The sequence below is a fragment of the Triturus cristatus genome, chromosome 3_1 (genome assembly GCF_964204655.1).
Source record: "Triturus cristatus chromosome 3_1, aTriCri1.1, whole genome shotgun sequence".
In the NCBI taxonomy this organism is placed as follows: Eukaryota; Metazoa; Chordata; class Amphibia; order Caudata; family Salamandridae; genus Triturus; species Triturus cristatus.
This window is the reverse complement of record NC_140583.1, coordinates 633,368,012-633,387,578: the sequence shown is the minus strand read 5'-3', so window position 1 is coordinate 633,387,578 and position 19,567 is coordinate 633,368,012. Positions and strand designations below refer to the sequence as shown.

General features: G+C 44.5%; 1 protein-coding gene across 1 annotated transcript in view; it reads left to right on the top strand.

Annotated features, from left to right (window-relative positions):
• Positions 1 to 19,567, top strand: part of IQCH (IQ motif containing H) — an 846,786-nt gene that overhangs the window by 275,248 nt on the left and 551,971 nt on the right. Inside the window, exon 6 of the mRNA XM_085644600.1 lies at positions 12,032 to 12,152. Within this exon, the coding sequence (XP_085500726.1) occupies positions 12,032 to 12,152 (121 nt within the window). The remainder of the gene's footprint in view (positions 1 to 12,031; positions 12,153 to 19,567) is intronic.

Here is a 19,567-nt window from a genome sequence, read left to right as displayed (position 1 = left end):
GCACCCTCGGCAGCTGCCAGTCTTCCTCCTTGACAATTGTTTTTGGAACAAAAGGTTCAGGGGGACAGATTGAATGTCCACTGTAGATATGGGGCTGTAATGAGAAAGTTAAATAATATATTTCTCCGAGCTTTACAGAACAAATTGCTTTTAGGGGCTGATTTTTTGGGTGTTGTTAAATTGATCCAATACTGGTACATGCAGAGTATCGAGAAATTGCATGTTAGACCAATGATATGTTGCTTTATAGCAGGCTTCTCCAACTAGTAGCCCGTGAGCTACTGGTAGCTCTCCAATTATTGATAAGTAGCTCTCCTACTTGAATTAGCTGAATTAATATATGCATCACAAAATTGAAAAGTGTGTATTTGGGATGAAATTGTGTGTATTTTCATTACTTAAAACTGATATTTAGAGAAAAATTGTTGGATTTCTCAAATATATTTAATAAGCTGATATTTTGAGTGATAAATCATGAGTTATTAGGGAGACTTTTTACTCATATTAAACCCCTTGGGGCCAGGGCATTGCGGCTATGCCCGTCCTGAATTACCCATGTAGAGGCAGTCCAAATAGATAAAGCCTTGTTCACATTACTGGTGGCAACCAGGTCTGATGTACGGTGTGATATTGTTGGTAATCTTGCATGGAGTGCCCACTTATGTAAGCTTTTCTGACATGATCAATAATATCACACTATAAATATTAGTAGCTCAATATGATTTTCATTGAACATAAGTAGCTCTTGTCACAGAAAAGGTTGGAGACACCTGCTTTATAGTATTCAACAATAGTATGGGACAGGGCTAGTTGGCCAGGTCCCCACACTGAATCGTCAGCCTCCTTTCGTAACATTAAGGACCTCATTAGTAATGGCCCTTTAATTCCAATGGGTCTAGTAATGAGAGTTTCCAATCCCATTGAGATGTTGCTATCCTCTGAGTTTTTGTAGATCCCGAATGTTTCACATGGGGACTTTGCCTCCAAGCAAGCAAAATGCCCAGGTACATTTCTGTAGGTAAGTGAGGCATTACCGGGGCAATCTAGTGTGAAGTTGCCATTTCTCCTGGTAATTCCTAAATTCTGAGTGTATCATTAGCTTTACACCAAGTAACTCTCCACTATTGCGATCTCCTTCCTTACCCTTAAGTTATCAAAATATTGAATGGGAGACACCATTCAAAGCAATGATGCAAGAAGTCAGAAGTTCTGTGGTGTGAAATGCAGAAAACAGATCTAGGCCCTTGAAGGTCAAGTGACTATTCTGTACCGGAAGCTAGTGAAAGGTACACCTAACTACTTCCCAGCCACTGTGGCTAGGTAAACTGCAGCATTTTGTGCCTTTTTAGTTCCTTGATAAGACTTGCTGACATAACCCTGTACAGTTTATGGCAATAATCTCGCTGGAAGTAGATAATTGCTCACTATAGCAAGTGCACATTTTTCTTTGTAAGTATATTGGGGTAATCCTCTTAAACTTCGAGGTGAGGAGGAAGCAATCACCCAGTACCTGATTGCTCAGCTACCAAGTGGCATTATCCTCACTTTTAGAGCCAACAATTCTTTCCTCATGACATATTAAGTTTTATTCTTATAATGGCAAACTAGAAGTCCAGGAAACCTAAATTATGTTTCTTAAAAGGTGTTACACATGACATGTAGTCACTTGGGAATGATATGATTAATCTGAGATGAAAGTGTAAGTCTCTTTTTAGGCCAATCCCAATATTTTAACACTGTTTTGAGTGGTAATCTTTTTCACAAAGGTAAATGAGATCTCAGCTGAGCCACCTAGAAGCCCTTTAATCCTAGTAGAATTGAAAATCGTTGTTTCTGTTTTGGATTTATTCAACAGGAGCTATGTCTCCACTCTTCAAGATTGCAAGATGCGATGTGATGGAGACAGATTGTCAATTTGTTGTCCAAGTTTTCTACAGCCATAAGTTCTCATTGTGAATTATCAATATTCGGCTAAGGTCATAACTCTGTATCAGGTGACTAAAAAGTGTCAAACAGGGTAGGGGACAAAGCTGAACACTCAGGGATACCCACTGTATGGTCTAAAAAGGCAATTGACGGTCTTCTATCCTGATCCCTCTGTCTTTGAAAGGTACAAAAGAGCTAAATCTTTCGAAGGCTTCACCTCAAACCCTTTCCTTGAATTAAAGGTTATCAACTGTTTATGACTGTACGGAAGGCAGTAGACTGGTCTTGCAGAAACAGCAAGGGTTTCCTGCAGTCTCTCCACTCCGTCAAGTGCACACTCACAGAGTTTGACTAAGGTTTCCCAGTACTATGATTTGGTCAAAGGATGACCATTTTGCCCTTATTGAGACAGCATTGAGGATTTTATAATTAATGGGTACAACTGGGTACAGGGGTATCTTTCCAATTTGGAGTATGTTCCTGGACAATTTCAGAGAATGGGGGAACAAACCTTACTTCAGAAGAAGGCAATGTTTTAAAAAAAAATATTTTTTACTACGTTAAGTTCATGACAGCAATTAATCACAGAACCCCGTATACAGGTCAATTCTTTCCTGAATGCAAAGTCTAGGGAACATATTTAGCTTTCGTTGGCCAAATAGATGGCCCATTCAAATCACCACCACAACCTTATTGTGACCAACTCTTCATGCCTGATACCGGGTAAGGACTCATTATCTAGGTCGGCCTATCGCCCGTTGTCAATGTTAACGGATTACAAGATTTTAAGTAGGATTCTTACGACCCGGCTTCTTCCCTATATGACGCACCTGGTCCATAGTGACCAGGTGGGCTTCATCCCGAAGCGAACTACTGCGACCAACTTGCGACGCCTCCTACGGATTTTAGGAGAGGACCATAGCGAGACCCCTGATGCAGCGGTTCTCTCTGTTGATATTGAAAAGGTGTTTGACAGCCTAGTGTGGTCGTATTTGTACTGAGTCCTTCATGCGTTTGGACTTGAGGACTCTTTCGTAGGGTGGACGGAGCTCCTATATAGATCGGCGACGGAGCGTGTGCAGACGGGAGTGACGATCTCCGCGGCCTGCCGGATAGGGCGGGGCACGCGACAGGGATGCCCGCTCTCTCCGTTGTTGTTTGCCTTGGCCATTGAGCCTCTGGCCTCCCATGCCTGGTTGGGGAAGACATTATCCTGGTTTATACCTCCGCGGGGACATGCAATTTATTTCTCTCTATTCGGATGATTTGTTAATATTTCTCGTGAACACATCTGCGGCTTTGGAGGGTGCGCGGCACTTGCTCCATATGTTTGGACAGTACTCAGGGCTGAGGGTGAACTGGGCAAAGACCTGCCTGTTTCCGGTAGTGCCGACTGCGATGAACCCTTCACAGGTGGCGGGTGTTCGTTGGGAGCCCCACTGTCTACCTTACTTAGGTACTAACATTTATCATGCCCCCGAGGATTTGCTGGAGGGTAATTTGGGTCGGGCCATACGTGGACTTAAGGGCAGTTTGGCATTTTGGAGTACGTTGCTGTTATCGGTAGCGGGACGGGTGGCGCTCCTGAAGATGGTGGCGCTACCGCGCTTATTGTATTATTTTCGGACATTGCCGCTCTGGGTGCCGGGCTCCATCTTCCGACAGCTTCGCTCTATGGCTGGCGGGTTTCTCTCGGGGACGGGCAGGAGGCGGGTTGCAATGGCTACAATGATACGACCGAGAGCAGATGGGGGTATGGCAGTACCGGACTTCGAGTGGTACTATTTGGCAGCTCAGCTGCAGTGGCTCACGCAAGCCATGGCTCAAGAGTTTCGGGGCCCGGATGGCCCAGAGTGTCGATCCCACGTTATATCTTATCCTTCATAGTGCTCCAGCAGAAGATGCGATTTGAACCGCTCACTGCTGAGGAGCAGACGCTGAGGATGTGCTGGAACCGGAGCCAGCGTCGAGCTGGATTCACCCGCCAGTATGCCCCGGAGATACCGCTGGGTATGTGCACAGCCTTCCCGCATGGCGGGGATTGGACGGCACTGGCTAACTGGGAGGACCTGGGAATACAAGTGCTAGGAGACCTCTACGAAAACTAATCCCTCTTGTCATTCCAGGCCCTACAGCACAGATATGACCTCCCGCGAGGGATTATTTGCCGCACTCACTGCTTGTTTCGGCCATCCAACACTATTGGAGCATGGGACTGTCGGAACCATGAACCTCAATGGCGTGCCAATACGTGGTAATGCCTGCGGGCACCTTTAAGGCTATTACGTGCCTATACAGGCGTATGTTGACGGAGACCCTGGAACCATTGCGAGCGTTGCAGGGGAAGTGAGAAGTGGACCTTGGCAGGGAAATTCCTGAGAACACATGGGCTCAGTTGGTTAGGAGGGCCTGGAAGAGCACGAGGAATGCCAGGTTTCAATTGGTACATTTTTATGTCCTGCAGAGAGCATATCTGACGCCAACGAAGCTTAACCAATATTTCGAGGCGGTGGCTGCTCAGTGTCCGTGGTGTGGTTTGGAAGGGGCTGACTTCCAGCATATGATGTGGGGATGTACGCGCTTGGGAACATATTGGGAGGAACTGCTGGAACTATTATGTAGTATAACTGACCGTACATTAGATCTAGAACTGGGTACTTGTTTACTACACTGGTTCCCGCATACCGCTAAAACGAATGTGACCAGTAAGTTCCTTGACCTGGGCCTCGTCTTAGCCAAAAGGGAGCTCACAATGCATTGGAAGTCATGGAGGGGGCCTAGTGTGGGGAGATGGCGGGCGGAATTACTCAAATGGGCACGGAGTGAAGGTACACTTAGGTTGCAACAAGCCCTACGTACTAATAACGAAAAGGCACAGGAGGAGGCGGGGGCGTGGGAGGCCTTAGTTGCAATACTGCAGGCACCAAGCACAGATTCAGAGGAGGGGTCAATCTTGGGGGATCGGGGGGATCCAACTAACGCATTGGAGCAAGAAGATTGAACCAATACAGGAACAATGTGGCGAATGGTAATCTCTAAGGGCCATCTATCCCCTGTACCACATTAGTGTCGTTCAATACTGTTACCGTATTACCTTCAGATACACTTTGGGTATAGTGCAGGATCTGCAGGCGCACTGGTGGTGGGGGAGGAGGGTTGAGGGTGGAGGGTATTGAGAGAGCGGCTTGAGATATACTGTATTATTGACAATCTATTGTTCTTATATTGATGCTTCTGTCATTGATGGTTTAAAATCAATAAAACAAATGAAACAAAAAAAAAATCTCTTCATGCCTGAAGTATGCAATCCCTGCACTCCATATTTTCCTGAAGTTCCAGGGGCAACTCATGTTCTTGCATACCATTCATTCATTCGTCATACTTTAGTCCATACCACTGCACCATCTTATAGGGCATACACAAACCCCTCATTCTTTATTCAGAATTGTGGTGTCATAGGGGCCTCAGTGACCAAGACTGTCAACAGCTCTCCCACTATTTCACCTCAGTCTGCTTGGATGACTCTGCTTCCTCAGAGCATGTGTAGGAATGGGCCTCGTTCCAACTCATATCTCAGACGTCTAGTGTCTCCAGTCCATCCCATTTTATGTAGCCTATTCCTATTGTAACAGACTTTGTATAGTATTTTAAGTTGAATCTGCCTAAAGTAGCCCTTATTGCAACCCCCCTTGGCATATTAGTGGTTGCTCCCAGTTAATGTCTTTGAGTTTAAACAATTTGGTGCATTGTTAATGAGGATTTTATACATAGCAGAGATTATGCCTCTATTTGCGCTCTCGCTTAAGACTTTCAATTCCAAGGGCATTCTTCAACTGTAAATATTGAAAGCTATGGGAGGTGTACATAGTCTAGTACTTTACCTATATTTGTTGAAAAGTCTTCAGTCCACCCTCCCCTGCTATATTGTCTAACTTGGATATACCAAAATCATCCCATTGTTGAAAGCCTTCTAACTTAGGTAAATCTTTCAATGGGACGGCTCTCCCCCACCAATCTGTTTGTGTCATTCAGGCGATGCTTGGGTGAATCTCTGTGGCTGCGTCTGAATCTGGGTGGTCTGAAATTCACAGACTTGGTCTACCAGAGGTAAGGGCTACCCCTTCTATTAGCCACGATGCCGCTGATACAGGAAGAGCCTTGCAGTTAGTTCCTTCAGTAAGGTGCTGAAAGGCGTTAAAAGACAGTGAAGCAAAAAACCTCCTGAAGTTTGGTGATGAAGGCTCTGGAGTAGTTCGGAGGACTTACTGATGATAGACACCAGCGAACCACCAATGTGTGGAGAAAGAGTTGCAGCCAGAACCCAGTTTGCCATGAAAGAACAGCTGGCTTGAAGGAGAATCTGTGGGAAGGAGTATTACCTGGCAGAGGCTGCCCACATCTCATACAAAGACCCCCTGGTGTGGCCAATCAGGGGAAATAAATACACCAGTGGGTTGGCCGCTGACAGGTATGTTAAGCAGTAGAATACAGCCACCTGCCGGTGCTGCCTGTAATCCTCCTGCTCTCCCCGAATGGAGAGAGAGAGAGACATTATGCCCGCTTGAGGCAACAGCCTCTGAGCATAGTGAGCAGGAGAACTGCTGCCGCAGTGGCTTTACAATATGGGCTGTGGCCCTTTCCCATATCTGTATCGTTATTTGTGTTGCTTACAGTGACTTATCTGTCTCTTGTCCTACACATAAATAATGTTGGTACATGGTAACCACCAAGATTTAGATGTCCTGTGCATGTGTGGATCCTCCACTGGAGCATGCATCCATTCATTAACGGTCACAAGGTGGGATTTCAATACTACTGCCTGACATGTGGTAATGCACATTGGTTTATAGAATCCTGCTAGCACTATTCATAGGGATCCCCTATCCCATTATAGGGTTTTGAGTCATCAGAAGTTTGGTACGGGGTGTTCAGAATTACGATAACGATCAATGATGAGATCAACAGTGTTCACCATCGCACCTCATCTTCCCCAAACCTGGCCGGTAGTGATTCCTGTTTGCGTTTATAAAACAGTTTCCAGTCCCTGACCACTTGTATCCCTTGATATCTAAAACCACCAGTCTATACTCCTGGACCGGATCGCCACATCCTCCCAGGCATCTGTTTTAAGAAAATATGCTACCTGAATTGGTCCCCAAACTTCTAGATAATTGACAGCAGTTGTCAGATCATCCAGATCAAGGTGGTCACATTTAGGAGGCATCAATTGTCAGCAAAGAGCGATATCCTGTCCTCCTGCTTTTATCAAGTCTGAAGACCCTGACAAGAGGATCTCCCTGACCCAACAGGCCAACTGTGCGATTGGTAAAGCAAATAAAATTGAGGAAAGGGGACAGCCCTGCCTCGTATTCTGCCTAAGCTGAAAGGTAGAAGAGAGAGTCCCATTCACCCTCACTTCAATAGTAGATGGGTACAATATACACACTAAAGCACAGTACTTCGGCCGAAGCCAAAGCACTCCAGCACCAGAGATAAGTACTTCCAGTCACTGGAGTCAGGTGCCTTCTTTGTATCAAACACAAGGCTCAATAGAGGCTCCTTGACTCTTTTTATTTTTTCTATCTATGTTATGTAATTTACATAGATTGTGTTTTGTGGACCTATGGTGCATTTTTGACTCACCGGCATAATGACCACCTGTAGCCTGGAGTCCAATATCTCGACTAGGATTTTTACCTCAATATTAAGTAGGTATATCAGACGCTATGATGGGCAGTCCATTTTTGGCTTTCTGGCTTTGTCGATAACCGTTATGACAGCATGCTTAAGGTCTGATGTCAACTCCTGTCACGTCTCTCTGTGCATATTTAACAAGTATGGGCTCAACAGGGTTGCCATGCACTTGAGCAGCTGACAGGCCGTTTAGCGCTGGGAGTTTTCTGCTCTGCACTTGGGTGATGACCTCCACGGATATTTTTTCTTCTAGGGTTTCCCTATACTCTGACATCAATTTAGGCATAATAAAGGTCTCCAGCAGAGACACTATTTCATCTTCTCCTTGGCCCACCTTCGCTGAGTATTGCGCCTCATAATAACCAACGAAGGTCTGTGCAATATCCTGGTCTGAAGAGACCATCAGCCTGTCCTTGCTGACTATCTCACCAACGCACCAGGACCCCTCTTCTCTGTGGATGCTACATCTGCTTCCAGCTGGTAATCTTTTCTAACCTGGCTCTCGTCTTCTACCCGTTCCTAGTTTGGGCTTGTCCCTGAGCACTGCATTGTAGGCTTCCCAAAATCTCACTTCGGACGGCAGTGATTCTATATTGTCTGTGAAACCGTTCTTAGTTGTTTGGGTTAGAATTTCGACAGTCTCCCTATTCTTAGGCTCCCAGTCAAACGCCAATTGGGGTTATTGTGTTTTTGGCATGTCCCAATCATTCACATTGGGGGGAGTGCTCTGAAATGCTTCCCTCCACACCCTCAGTATGTAGGATCTTATTTGTTGAAATGAAAAACCAATTTAATCTCTAGAACGATTTATGCACTCCTGAGAAGTATTCCAGTCTTGCACCGTGGTGTGTTTCAGTCTCCAAATATCTGTCTGCTCCATCACACTAGCGTATTGATCCAGATGCTTTAGTATACCATCATGCAACATTCATGTCTCTTGATCTGTCCATTTCTGTATACATAACATCATTAAAACGTCTCCCTGTGTCACATGTGGAGGGTGAAGTTTCCAGGAGCAGCACGTTTACATTATTGAGAGTCTGCTTCTGCAGCCTTAAGAGTCCTTCAACATTAAAGGCAGTGACCTCTCTCCTACCTCAAGTTCCAGAGATCATAAGTAGCACTCATGCGGTTATGTACATGTTGTCTTAATTCCAAAGGGAGATGGCTTTCTGAAGAGAATACGCACTGCCCATGAAACCTGGGTGCAACAGTCATGTGCCAGAGTAGTATATTTTCCTCGCCTGAGGAATTCACATTCATTGCCTAGTAGGTAAGTTTCTTGCAGTTGGTTTAAGTCTGGTCCCTGCCTTTCCAAATACTGCACTACTATTCCCCTTCTCACCTCTCCAAACCCATTGACTTTCCGTGTTAGCAGCTTGATAGGCTCAGCCCTCTCCAACCCCAATGTGTCATTTACACTCCCTGCCCATGTATGTTGTGCATTTTTGAGCCGACGTTGATTAACTGCTAACAAAAGAATGCTAACTTGAGTCTGAATAACCTTAATATGTCTAAGTTCTCCAATAATCTCCACCCTACTTTTCTTTATTGCAAAACCCCATCCCTCCAACACCTCAGACTGGGAAAGTTTTGTGCCTCCCCTCCCAGTTCCTGAACTATTAGCGACTAACTCTTACTAAATATGTCCTCTTTAGAATTCAGGATATGCACTTATTGTCTGTTGTTGCTGAGGTGAATATTGCATTCACTGGGCAGGTAAGATAATTCTCTTTTAGGAGTAGAACTATTCACTGTCTATAGTCTGTCATTCTGCTCTCCTAGCACTGTCCTTCCTGCTTGTCTCTTCATTTAACTTGCAGACCTCCATATTATTCAGCGACTGAATCATTTTCATTGCCTTCCATCTCTGGCTTCTGCCCGGTGCCCCTACTCTGAGCCAGGGCAGGTTCTCCTCTTATGTTGGTTCGTGTCCCTGTTGGTAGACGAGCCACCTCTTGTCCACTTCTTTTCAAGCGAGGTGAAAGGGTCTTCCGCTGCTTTTGCACCAATTTAGTATAGTCCAGGAAAACATAACTTATATTGAGTTATAGATGTTGTGGCCCTTCTTTAGTTCCATGAATAGGTCATTTTCCTTGTAATTGAGGAATCTCACATTGGGTAGGTTTTGGAGGGGCACCCAGTGGCAGTTTTTGCACCAATGACCTATGTACGCACTCTACAAAAAAGCAACTCAGGTTTAGTCCCGTCGTCCTTTCAGGCAGCCCCACTATTTGCAGGTTATAGTGGTGAGCCTGACCGTCCACATCATCTACTCTGTCCTTCAGAAATCTCATCGCCATTGTAAGCTACTGAACCCTGGTGTCAAGCCATGGCTCATTGTACTCCAATTATGATCATTGCCGTCCACCTCAATGACCCAGTCCACGTTTCTCAGATCTTGCCATATCAGGTCTACGTCCAACCCAGCTTTCTCAATTTTCGGTTCAAGCACAGTTCTAGTGCCTTCGAATGCTTGCAGTGTGACTTCAGTGGGGTGGGGTCAGTCGTTGGTTCCCCCTCTGTGCCATTGCTGTTGATCTTCCTGGATCCCCCTTCTGCAACACCCACTGAGAGTCTGGTAAATTTGCTCTTCATTCCTTGAACATTGTTTTTGTAGTCTTATCTTTAATCGTCTTTATTTTCTTGTGTGAAGCCTGCGGCAACTCTCAGGCAGTATGTTATTGTGTAGCGGCCACTGCACAGATATGTTTTCACGCCCTCCTGTTCTCAGAGGGTCCCTCTGCTGCATGTTGTCATCAGGGCCTGTGGTTTCAGAACCCCCTCATCACTCCACTTTCAGCAGCTTCCCCAGCTGGATTCTCCGGCATAAGGCTGTATTTTAAATTGTGCGAAGGCGCTACTCAGTAGTCATGTGTGTGGGAGCAGCTAGGGTTCAAAAGCCTAGAAAAAACACACTGGTTCCCGGGGGAGGTGGACTGCAGGGCTCAACTGCTTTCCCACATCCTCCAATTAACTGCCAGTGTTAGTGCGCCTCACCTCCTCTGCGCAACCTCCAGGGAACGCTGCAGTTCTTGGGAGAGACCACCCATATTCCTTGACTTTCCTTCTCCCTGGTACAGACCATGCCTCACCACCCTCTTCTTCCTAGCAGTTGATTTCCATTCAGGCCTCTCCAAGATGGACCGCAGCATGGTTTCCGACCTGCAGATTCCAGCGGCTTCTTCCCACAACTTGAGGTTTTCTTCCTGTCTGTGACTGAGATGGTAACCTAACAGTGTGCCTCTACCATCTTGCTCAGCAGACCACGCGCCATAAAGCTGCGTCTACCAATAAAAAGTTCAATAAAAAGTTCCCCTTGGGGTTTTGAAACATTTGGAGGAAAATCGGGTCCTTGGTTACCCAACAATAATTTTACCTAGATTTTCAGCAGAAATCATATTGTTCTTAAATATTCACAGTAAGAATGTGACCACTTTGCACTTATTTCCTCAAACCTCCTAAATGCCTAAATAATTCTATTATATCCATGTATCGGACTCTTTCGCCTTCCATAGACTGTGTGCTGTTTTTCTTTACCCTGCTAACTTCGATGTCCATAAATTCAAATGTGTAACAATGGGAGAGATGACGCCGGTTCCTCTCATTCCTTAGTGTGGCATTATTGTTCACCTTCTCTAATAAACAATTGAAAGAAAAGAAATGCAATTGACTGTGCGCCCCGAAAAAATACCAATACAAATCCGATACATAATTGTGACATAGTTTTGGCAAAACATGTTCTTGTAAATGTTGAGCTCATGAAGGCCATCTGTTGGATTAATTTGGGCTGCCACTGTGAACGGATCTGAAAGAGTTTTTCTATCTGATCTGATCAAGTGATAAGCTGTGAGACGATATTGCTTGAGTCACCACTGTTCGAAATAATCTAAACTGTGGTTGTGAGCCCACAACCAGTGCTCAACTCCCACATGAGAAGATGTCATCATCCTGTCCCTTTGAGTGTTGACTGCAGCATTCTATTCCACTACAACCAAGCATTGACTAGTGTAGATGAATGCAAAGAGGGATGGACTCTTTGAGTTGTGGAGGACAACTTAGTATCTGAGCGGACAAAATCCCAACATTATACTTGCTGATGAACAAGGTCTTAAACGTCTGCAGGTCACTGTGTGCGGTGAAGATCAAAGTGAAATGCTGGAATGTTTTACTCTGCCTGGTAAATGAACCCGCAACTGCCCCCCTATTATCTTTGCTGTCACATTTCATTACCTTATATGCTCTACACCTGAATCATACACCTAATTTAACGGGGTTTTGTTGATCAAGAGACTGTCATACTGTAGTGGTCCTGAAAGCCTCTTATCACAGATCTCTTCAATGTGCCCTCTTCTTTCCTATCCCTCAAAAACGTTTACATTTCATTTTTCTTGCCACCCTTCCATCTCAGCTGCCGCTCGAGAAGATTGCTCGAGGGTCTACTGTGAACAACCTCCTGGTGTTGCCACCTTCACACCGTATGGACGCCTCCTTGCCACCACCACCAGTGCCAGAAAAAGATGCAAAGAAAGGTATGTCTAAAACAAACTAAAATTGATTTTCTATTCTCAGTATGTGATGTTATGGCCGCCTGTCTGCTGCTTAGCATTAATCCACCTTTTCATTTGTTTGCATGTGATCGGCTTAGCAGACAACTTTCTGGGATCTAATCATCCCTGGTCCAGAATATTGTTGGAAAATGAAGCCTGCACACCACATTTCTGTAACTTCTTCCTCTTTTTTCAAGACAATTTTCACAAACGTCCTTATACCTCAGGGGACGCAGGCATGAACTGCAGAGAACAAAATGAGGTGAAACACCAGATAACTTTTCTGACCCTGTTAAACGAGTGCCCTTTGTATCCTTCTCAATGTGAAACAGTTTTCGGCTTAAAACAGGACTGGAACTGCATGACAGTGCTGCACAATAAGGAGTCTGCCTTGTTACGATTAGTGTGTCTTACCTCTGGTGCAGGGTCAGTAACGCCAGGCTGTAGCCTCATATTAAGGCTTCGCAATTGTTTTCATGCAAACGAAGTTTTACAAAGTTCCCATTTTTCCCAATTCGTGGAGTTTCCCAGGTTAAGTTGATTATAAGAAGTTTTTCTGCATATTTTGAGATAATTGTATCCGCATTGTGTGTTGATTTTCTCTCTAATCCGACCCAGACAAGACAGAAAATAATGCAGAATTTTTCTTTTTTAGTTTTACGTTTTGCAGTATAAATTTTGCAACTTCGTACATCTTACCTATAATGTGACTGCCTCGGTTATTTTCCTACCAGGCTTAAGTAATCACTAGCCTGTCAAGAGGTCTCCTGATTTTCTGTAGTACAGTACACATTTAAACCCTGATCGCGAGTCCCTTTTTTGAGATATAGTTCTGCAAACTAAAGTAGAATGGAATGATGCAATCAACTCTTAAAATGTAATAGTAAATATTAAAACCATCTGGTCATAACAGGAACATTATCCTACAAGAATCACGATATTGGCTACTGTTCATGCTTTTCTCTTTTCCATCACTTGCTGAAATGCATCACAAGTACTGACAGAACCAATACTCACATCAGGACATTGGAATTGAAAAAAAAACAATCCAAGATGGCCACCATGTATGCACATGAGTTAGTGGCTGGCGGTCTTATGATGGGTTTCTATACAAACATAACACAACCCATTCCAGTGAGCACGTACATGGTGCCATTTTTATTTTATTTTTTATTATAAAACGTAGGAAGTTGCATTATAAGTGCATGCACGATCATGCTCTGCATCCCTTTGGGGAGGAGGGGACACAAGGCAAAACCAAAAGGTTTTAACACAGATTCAAAGGTAAGACTATCTGGATTTCTAGTGCTTGTTTTTACTATGGAAATGTATTATGCAAATGGCTTGCACTTTTGCTTTTGAAAAAAAGATAGCATACATTTTTTTAAATATTGTTTTATTGTAAATCAACAACGCCACCATTACAAAGTAAAAGTACAAAGAAGAAGATCACTTACTAGAAGCTTCAGCCCTCCAACAATGCAATACATGTGACTCACTGTGATAAACTCTCCATCAGTGGAGTAAACATCTATGTAACTTTTCCCACATAGTAGATGCAATATCTCTGCAAATGACCATTACCAGCAACACATTAGTGTGGGAAAGTAGGATCTGCTTTTATGGTTATCCCCACTTTTTGCTTGGTGTGATGCTGTTTCGGACTAGTCTGGGTGGGATCCTGCTAACCAGGACCCCAGCCTCTGTGCCTTCTCCCACAAATTGGACATGGTGAGTACTTAGGTGCACTCCAGACTGGCTACTGGTGTACCCTTCTAAGTCCCTAGTATATGGTACACCATGGGTCTTCCATGGGCTGAAGCATGTATTATGCCCCCCCATGAGAGACCACTCTAATTGTGACTACAGGCCTGCCATTGCAGCCTGTTAAGCTGATGCTAGCACCACTTACGTTTTCTTATATCTGAGGTCACTACACTTAAAACCTATAAGCCACCCCTGAGGCAGGACTTTCAATCCTACAGGCAGTATGCTCGGTTCTAAGTGTGCGGATGCCCCTGCATGAACAGTGCACCCTTGCAACCTTCGGAGTCCATTCTCCCGGGTTGTAAGTGCAACAGCGATTATGACATGTAGAGTGGCCATGCGTCATTACGCGATGACCATCTCTAAACTGGCTGTAACGAACCCTGTCATGTTTGGTACCAAACATGTTTGAATCATACCCACACACTGTAAACGGTGTGGCAGGTATGATTCCATGCATTGTAAAGCTCCTCCAGGAGGCCCTCAGTGCTCCCAGTACCAGTCTTCCAGAACCGGACAGCAAGACATGTTTCTGTCCTCCTGCTGCTGAGTCAAGCTCGAGCAAGGGAAGGCAGAACAATATATATCCTGTCACAGGGAGGTGTGACCACCTCCCATACAGGGTTTAGTGTAATGGGGCAGGGTGGGACGCTTACCAGTACCTCTGAGACTGCTTGAAGGGCACATTTGGTGCTGGCTCCCACTCTGGCGCAAATCTGGACAAAGGACATGGGAGTATCCTCCCCACTGTCCAGCCCCTCCTCTGGGAGAGACCTCTTAATCATCCCAACCCTTTCCTAAGGGTACTCAAGGGCTTACCTGTGGGTGGGTCCCTAGATTCGTCACGGGACAAGATTTAGATCTGAAACCATTCGTTCTTCGACCATCTGGGCACTCTGGATTTCGCTAGACTTCACCTTGGACACCGAGACTGCAACTAGGAAAAATCCTGATGCTCCTGGTCTCATCGTCCGGCAAGCCTGCTGCAAAGTCTGTGCTTATGCTCCATACAGGAACCTTCCAAGGCCACAGGTGGTGGTTCTTCAATTCCCTCGAGGCCTGTACTGCATTCTCACCAAGTTTGAGGCCAGTATCTCTCGGTGGAACTGCTGTAACCGAACCCCTGGGCACTGTGTTGACTTGCTTTTGCCAAGGCTTGTTGACTCTCTTCACCAGTGATCTTCAGCCTCCAAGAAGCTCCAGCTTCAAGCATCTCCTGCAGCCAAGACCTTCGTCCTCACCACATCCTTTGCACCGTGGGCCTTCATCTTTGGTGAGCTGCTCAAGGTCCTCTTGCGACTCCTGTGCCTCTGGCCTGTGGGTCCTCTTGAGGGTCTTCTTTTGCTTCAGTGGGCTCCCCTGCTTGCTCGGGGCCTACTCTGACTCCCCTGGTCATGGTGAGTCACTTGGACCTTGCTGGTCCCGACACTTTCCTTTTTTCGCCTACCATGTTGTTTGCGGTTGCCAAGACTTGTTGGTGTTCCCGATGGACACCGACCCCTCGGCTCTCAACATCCAACGTCAGACAGCTCATGAACGGCTCCTGGTCTTCTTTAGCGTTGCCTGGTCCACACAGCTGCAGCTCCAAGGTCATCGTCAACTCTCCTGCAACTCCTGACATCGGTGAGCATTCATCTTCCGTGCCTCTGGGTCACTCCTGAGTGGCATAGAATCTGTCCCCTCTGCTTGCAGGTACCTCTCAACTTGAATCCACCTTTGGGTTCCACCAGACACTTACACCTTCTTTGTCAGCGGCATCTTTCTGAAGTCCTCCATTGGGTTAGATGGCGGTTGTCGACATCACTTCACAACTATGCACCCGACTTTCCTGGTGTAGGTATCCTGGTTCCTAGGATATCCACGGGTGGGGTGACTCTCCTACCATCTGTCTTCCACGGGGTTTCTTCAGAGTCCACTCGGAAGGGTCCTTTCTATTTAAAATTGCAACCGCGACTTACCCCTTGACTTGAATTGAGTGTGCGGTCGTTTTCCCACTCTGCATACGACCTCTGTGGGGTTCCTAGATACTCATTTGGGGTGGTTCCTTGGATCCCCGGCTCTTCGACGTCTTCTGGGTCCACTCTTGTCTTGAGTCGTGGTTTGCATTCCACCATTTTAGTATATTGTATTGTATTGTATTGTAATTGCATTTATATAGCGCTTACTACTCCTGACGAGGCGTCGAAGTGCTTTTTCGGCGAGGAGCACGCTACTCCGGAACCCATAAAGGATTAGTGTTGAATTAGTATAGTAAAATATGAAAGTAATTTGAGTGACGTATAGGTTAGTCAATTATTTTGATTCAGAGGGATAGCAGAGGGATGGAAGAGGGAAAAAGGTTTGCATTTATATAGCGCTTGTTACCCCTGATGGGGTGCTGAAGTGCTTTTTTCGGCAAGTAGCACGCTACTCTGGAACCCATAAAGGATTAGTATAGTGAAATATGAAAGTAATTTGAGTGATGCGGTTTGATCTCCCCCTAGCGACCACTGTGTATTTGTGCTAATTACCTGTTTTATTTGCAAAGTATTATGTGCATTGTGTTATATCTCGGGGTAGGAGATATTGTTAGGTGTTAGTGAGTCTCTTGATATAATTACTTATTTTTTATAAATGCACCGCGTGATTCTTTTTTACTTAACCTATACCAATAAGATTGAGGTCTGGTAAAACAGGCAGCTTTACACTCCTTCTGGACTAAGCCTGAAGGCTGCTCTCCACAGATACCACTTAGAGAGCTTTCTAAGGTTGTCTAAGACCCCTAAAATCACCATAAGGGTTGTCTGGGTTAGTGCAAGGTGCTACATTTACACAAGTGAGCACCATATACTAAGCCAGCTTCTCACAATTAGAGACCAATATCTACGTGAAACCCAGAGATCACAATAATATTTGACACTACAGCAGTTTCCATCAGAATCCATTGAAAATTCATTTACCATATTCAGAGTTGCTAAGGATCAAATTCTTCATCTCTAATCCAATGAAGTATGATAAAGGCAAAAATATAATTGTGAATAAATGAACTTAAAATTCTCAGCATATCTTCATGGCACTTAATCACAGCTGATTTTATTAATAAATGAATTGAAGGATGATTTTCTCTCACTTTTTATTTTTTTTGTATTTTGTGCAAATTGCTGCTTGTCGTCCTTATTGACTGTTTAAAGCCACCTGAGACAGAGTTCTTTTAACAAGATTTAGACTTGGTATTATAAGGTGGCATTTGAGTTTTCCTTTGGGCTAGTTTGACCCCAATAAGATGTTAATCTGTCCTTGCAATGAGTCTTCGCCCCAGAGTTTGCTACATTTTACCTTTTTTGTAAGTTTTATCTTGTATTCTCCAAAAGGTTTTTACCACCACCAAATCGAGCTTGTGGTATCATAAAATGTGCTGAGGCATTTCTCTATTTGCAAGGGTTAAATTCTCCTACACTTTGCATCTCTATCTGTTCCTTCTTAGAGGGGTCTATTGCCAGAAGAAAACAGATGTTGTTTTGATAGCTTGATCCTGTCAGCTTGATCTGTTCATACGGTGACTGTGGGGCATTGTGCCCCATGGCAAGATCTTCTTCCAACTCACTTGGGGGGAATCTGATTGTGTTTCTATTGATTATTTGCTGCTATTAGATTTGTTTTATTGGGGTGATCATGAGATGTGTTTTTAATAATGTTTCCTTTGTTTGTAATGCACTTTTATGGCTGTGTTTCACAGCCAAAATAAAGTTGTATCTGATCTGAGTGTTTAAAGCCACTAAAACATGGCACTGAAAATCTCCATTAAAGTTTTTTAGTGATATCGGCAAGCGCAGTCTCGTTTTTATGGTATTTAACTCCTGCAAATAAGGAATCAATATGGAGGCCACTCTGAATGCCGCCGGAGTTATGTCACACACGAAGCACCGGACCTTATAGGTGAGTTTGTTACACGAGCACCATATTTCTTTGAGCCGCCACTCTGCCAAGTATAGTGACACTCCGCATTTGTAATTTTTTTTTTATTTGATCAACGGTTGATTCAGATTACCCATTCGCACTGTACAGCGAGCGCCCACACACGCCTTTTCACTGAGACGCGTTACCTTCATGCACTATGATTCTTCATTGTTTTTTCTTTAAAACACACAGCTTATTCCTTTTTTCTCAGATTTTTTCGAGGTTGAGCACTTTGACACAAGATAATCACCTTGCGTTATTGTGACACTTGTTTTTTTTATTAACTTATTGATCCAGATTACCCATTCACATTATGAAGCACCCTCATGTCTTTTCACTGAGATGCGTTACCCTCATGCACTTCAATTCTTTGTTGTTTATCAGTCAGAACACACAGTGCACACTTTTTCCACCAGGTTTTTGAAGGTTAATTTAAATTTTCTTTTTATCGAATTTCTCAAGAAATCAGAACAGCTACATGGCTCATTGCGTACTTTTTGATGATCTTGAACAAAACAGAGCGACAGTAGAGGACATCAATTTGTAGTCTTGGGCGGTATAATTGGCCCAGAAGCCCTAAACCATTTTATTTCCTGCTGTCTCTTGTAGCATCAGTCTTCCTGGGATAGATTCCAGGGCTCTGCGCTAGCCGTAGTAACAAGCATTGGCATAGCCAATAGGTCTCGCCTTTGGGACCTTATAAGTGTTTAGCCAGAGATATTGACTTTGCCTATGTCTTTAAGCTGTGATGTACAGAAGTCTGCAGCATGCTGAAAAGTTATAATAAAGAAGTGTCAGAAGCATTTTTGTTACCTTTTATATGACCAAGAAAGCATTATGTACAACTGAACAACCATATTAAAAAGGTATTAACAATAAATAATGTCTTGAGTTTTTCTTTTCCTTTCAATGCTGGCAACTTCTATCTGCCTGCCCCAATGGTTGCTTGTTATGGTTTTCTTGTTATGGGTGGGGGGAGCATAAATAACAGGAGGGTGACGGTTGGGAAATAGTTTTTTTTTTTTTTTTTTTAATAGTACCTGTATAACAGTCAGTGAGAGAGTCAGTCAGTGAGAGAGTCAATCAGTCAGCGAGTCAGTCAGTCTGGGAGTGAGTCACTGAGAGTCAGTCAGTCAGACAGTGAGTGAGAGAGTGAGTCAGTGAGCGAGTGAGTCAGTGAGAGAGAGATTGAGAGAGTCAGGCAGTCAGTCTGTCAGTCAGTAAGAGAGAGAGTGAGAGAGTCAGTCAGTCATTTAGTCAGTCAGTACGTCAGTGAGAGAGAGAGTGAAAGAGTCAGTCAGTCAGCCAGTGAGTCAGTCAGTCAGTGAGAGAATCAATCAGTCAGTCAGTCAGTCAGTCAGTGAGAGAGTCACTGAGAGTCAGTCAGTCAGTGAGAGAGAGAGTGAGAGTGTCAGTCAGTCAGAGAGTCAGTGAGAGAGTCAGTCAGTGAGAGAGTCAGAGATTAAGAGAGTGAGTCAGTCAGTGAGAGCGCGAGTCAGTCAGTCAGTGAGAGTCAGAAAGTCGGTCAGTGAGAGTCAGAAAGTCGGTCAGTGAGAGAGAGTCAGTCAGTGAGAGAGAGTCAGTCAGAGAGAGTGAGAGAGTCAGTTAGTGAGAGAGTCAGTAAGTGAGAGAGAAAGAGTGAGAGTCAGCCAGTGAGAGAGACAGTCAGAGAGAGTGAGAGTCAGTCAGTCAGT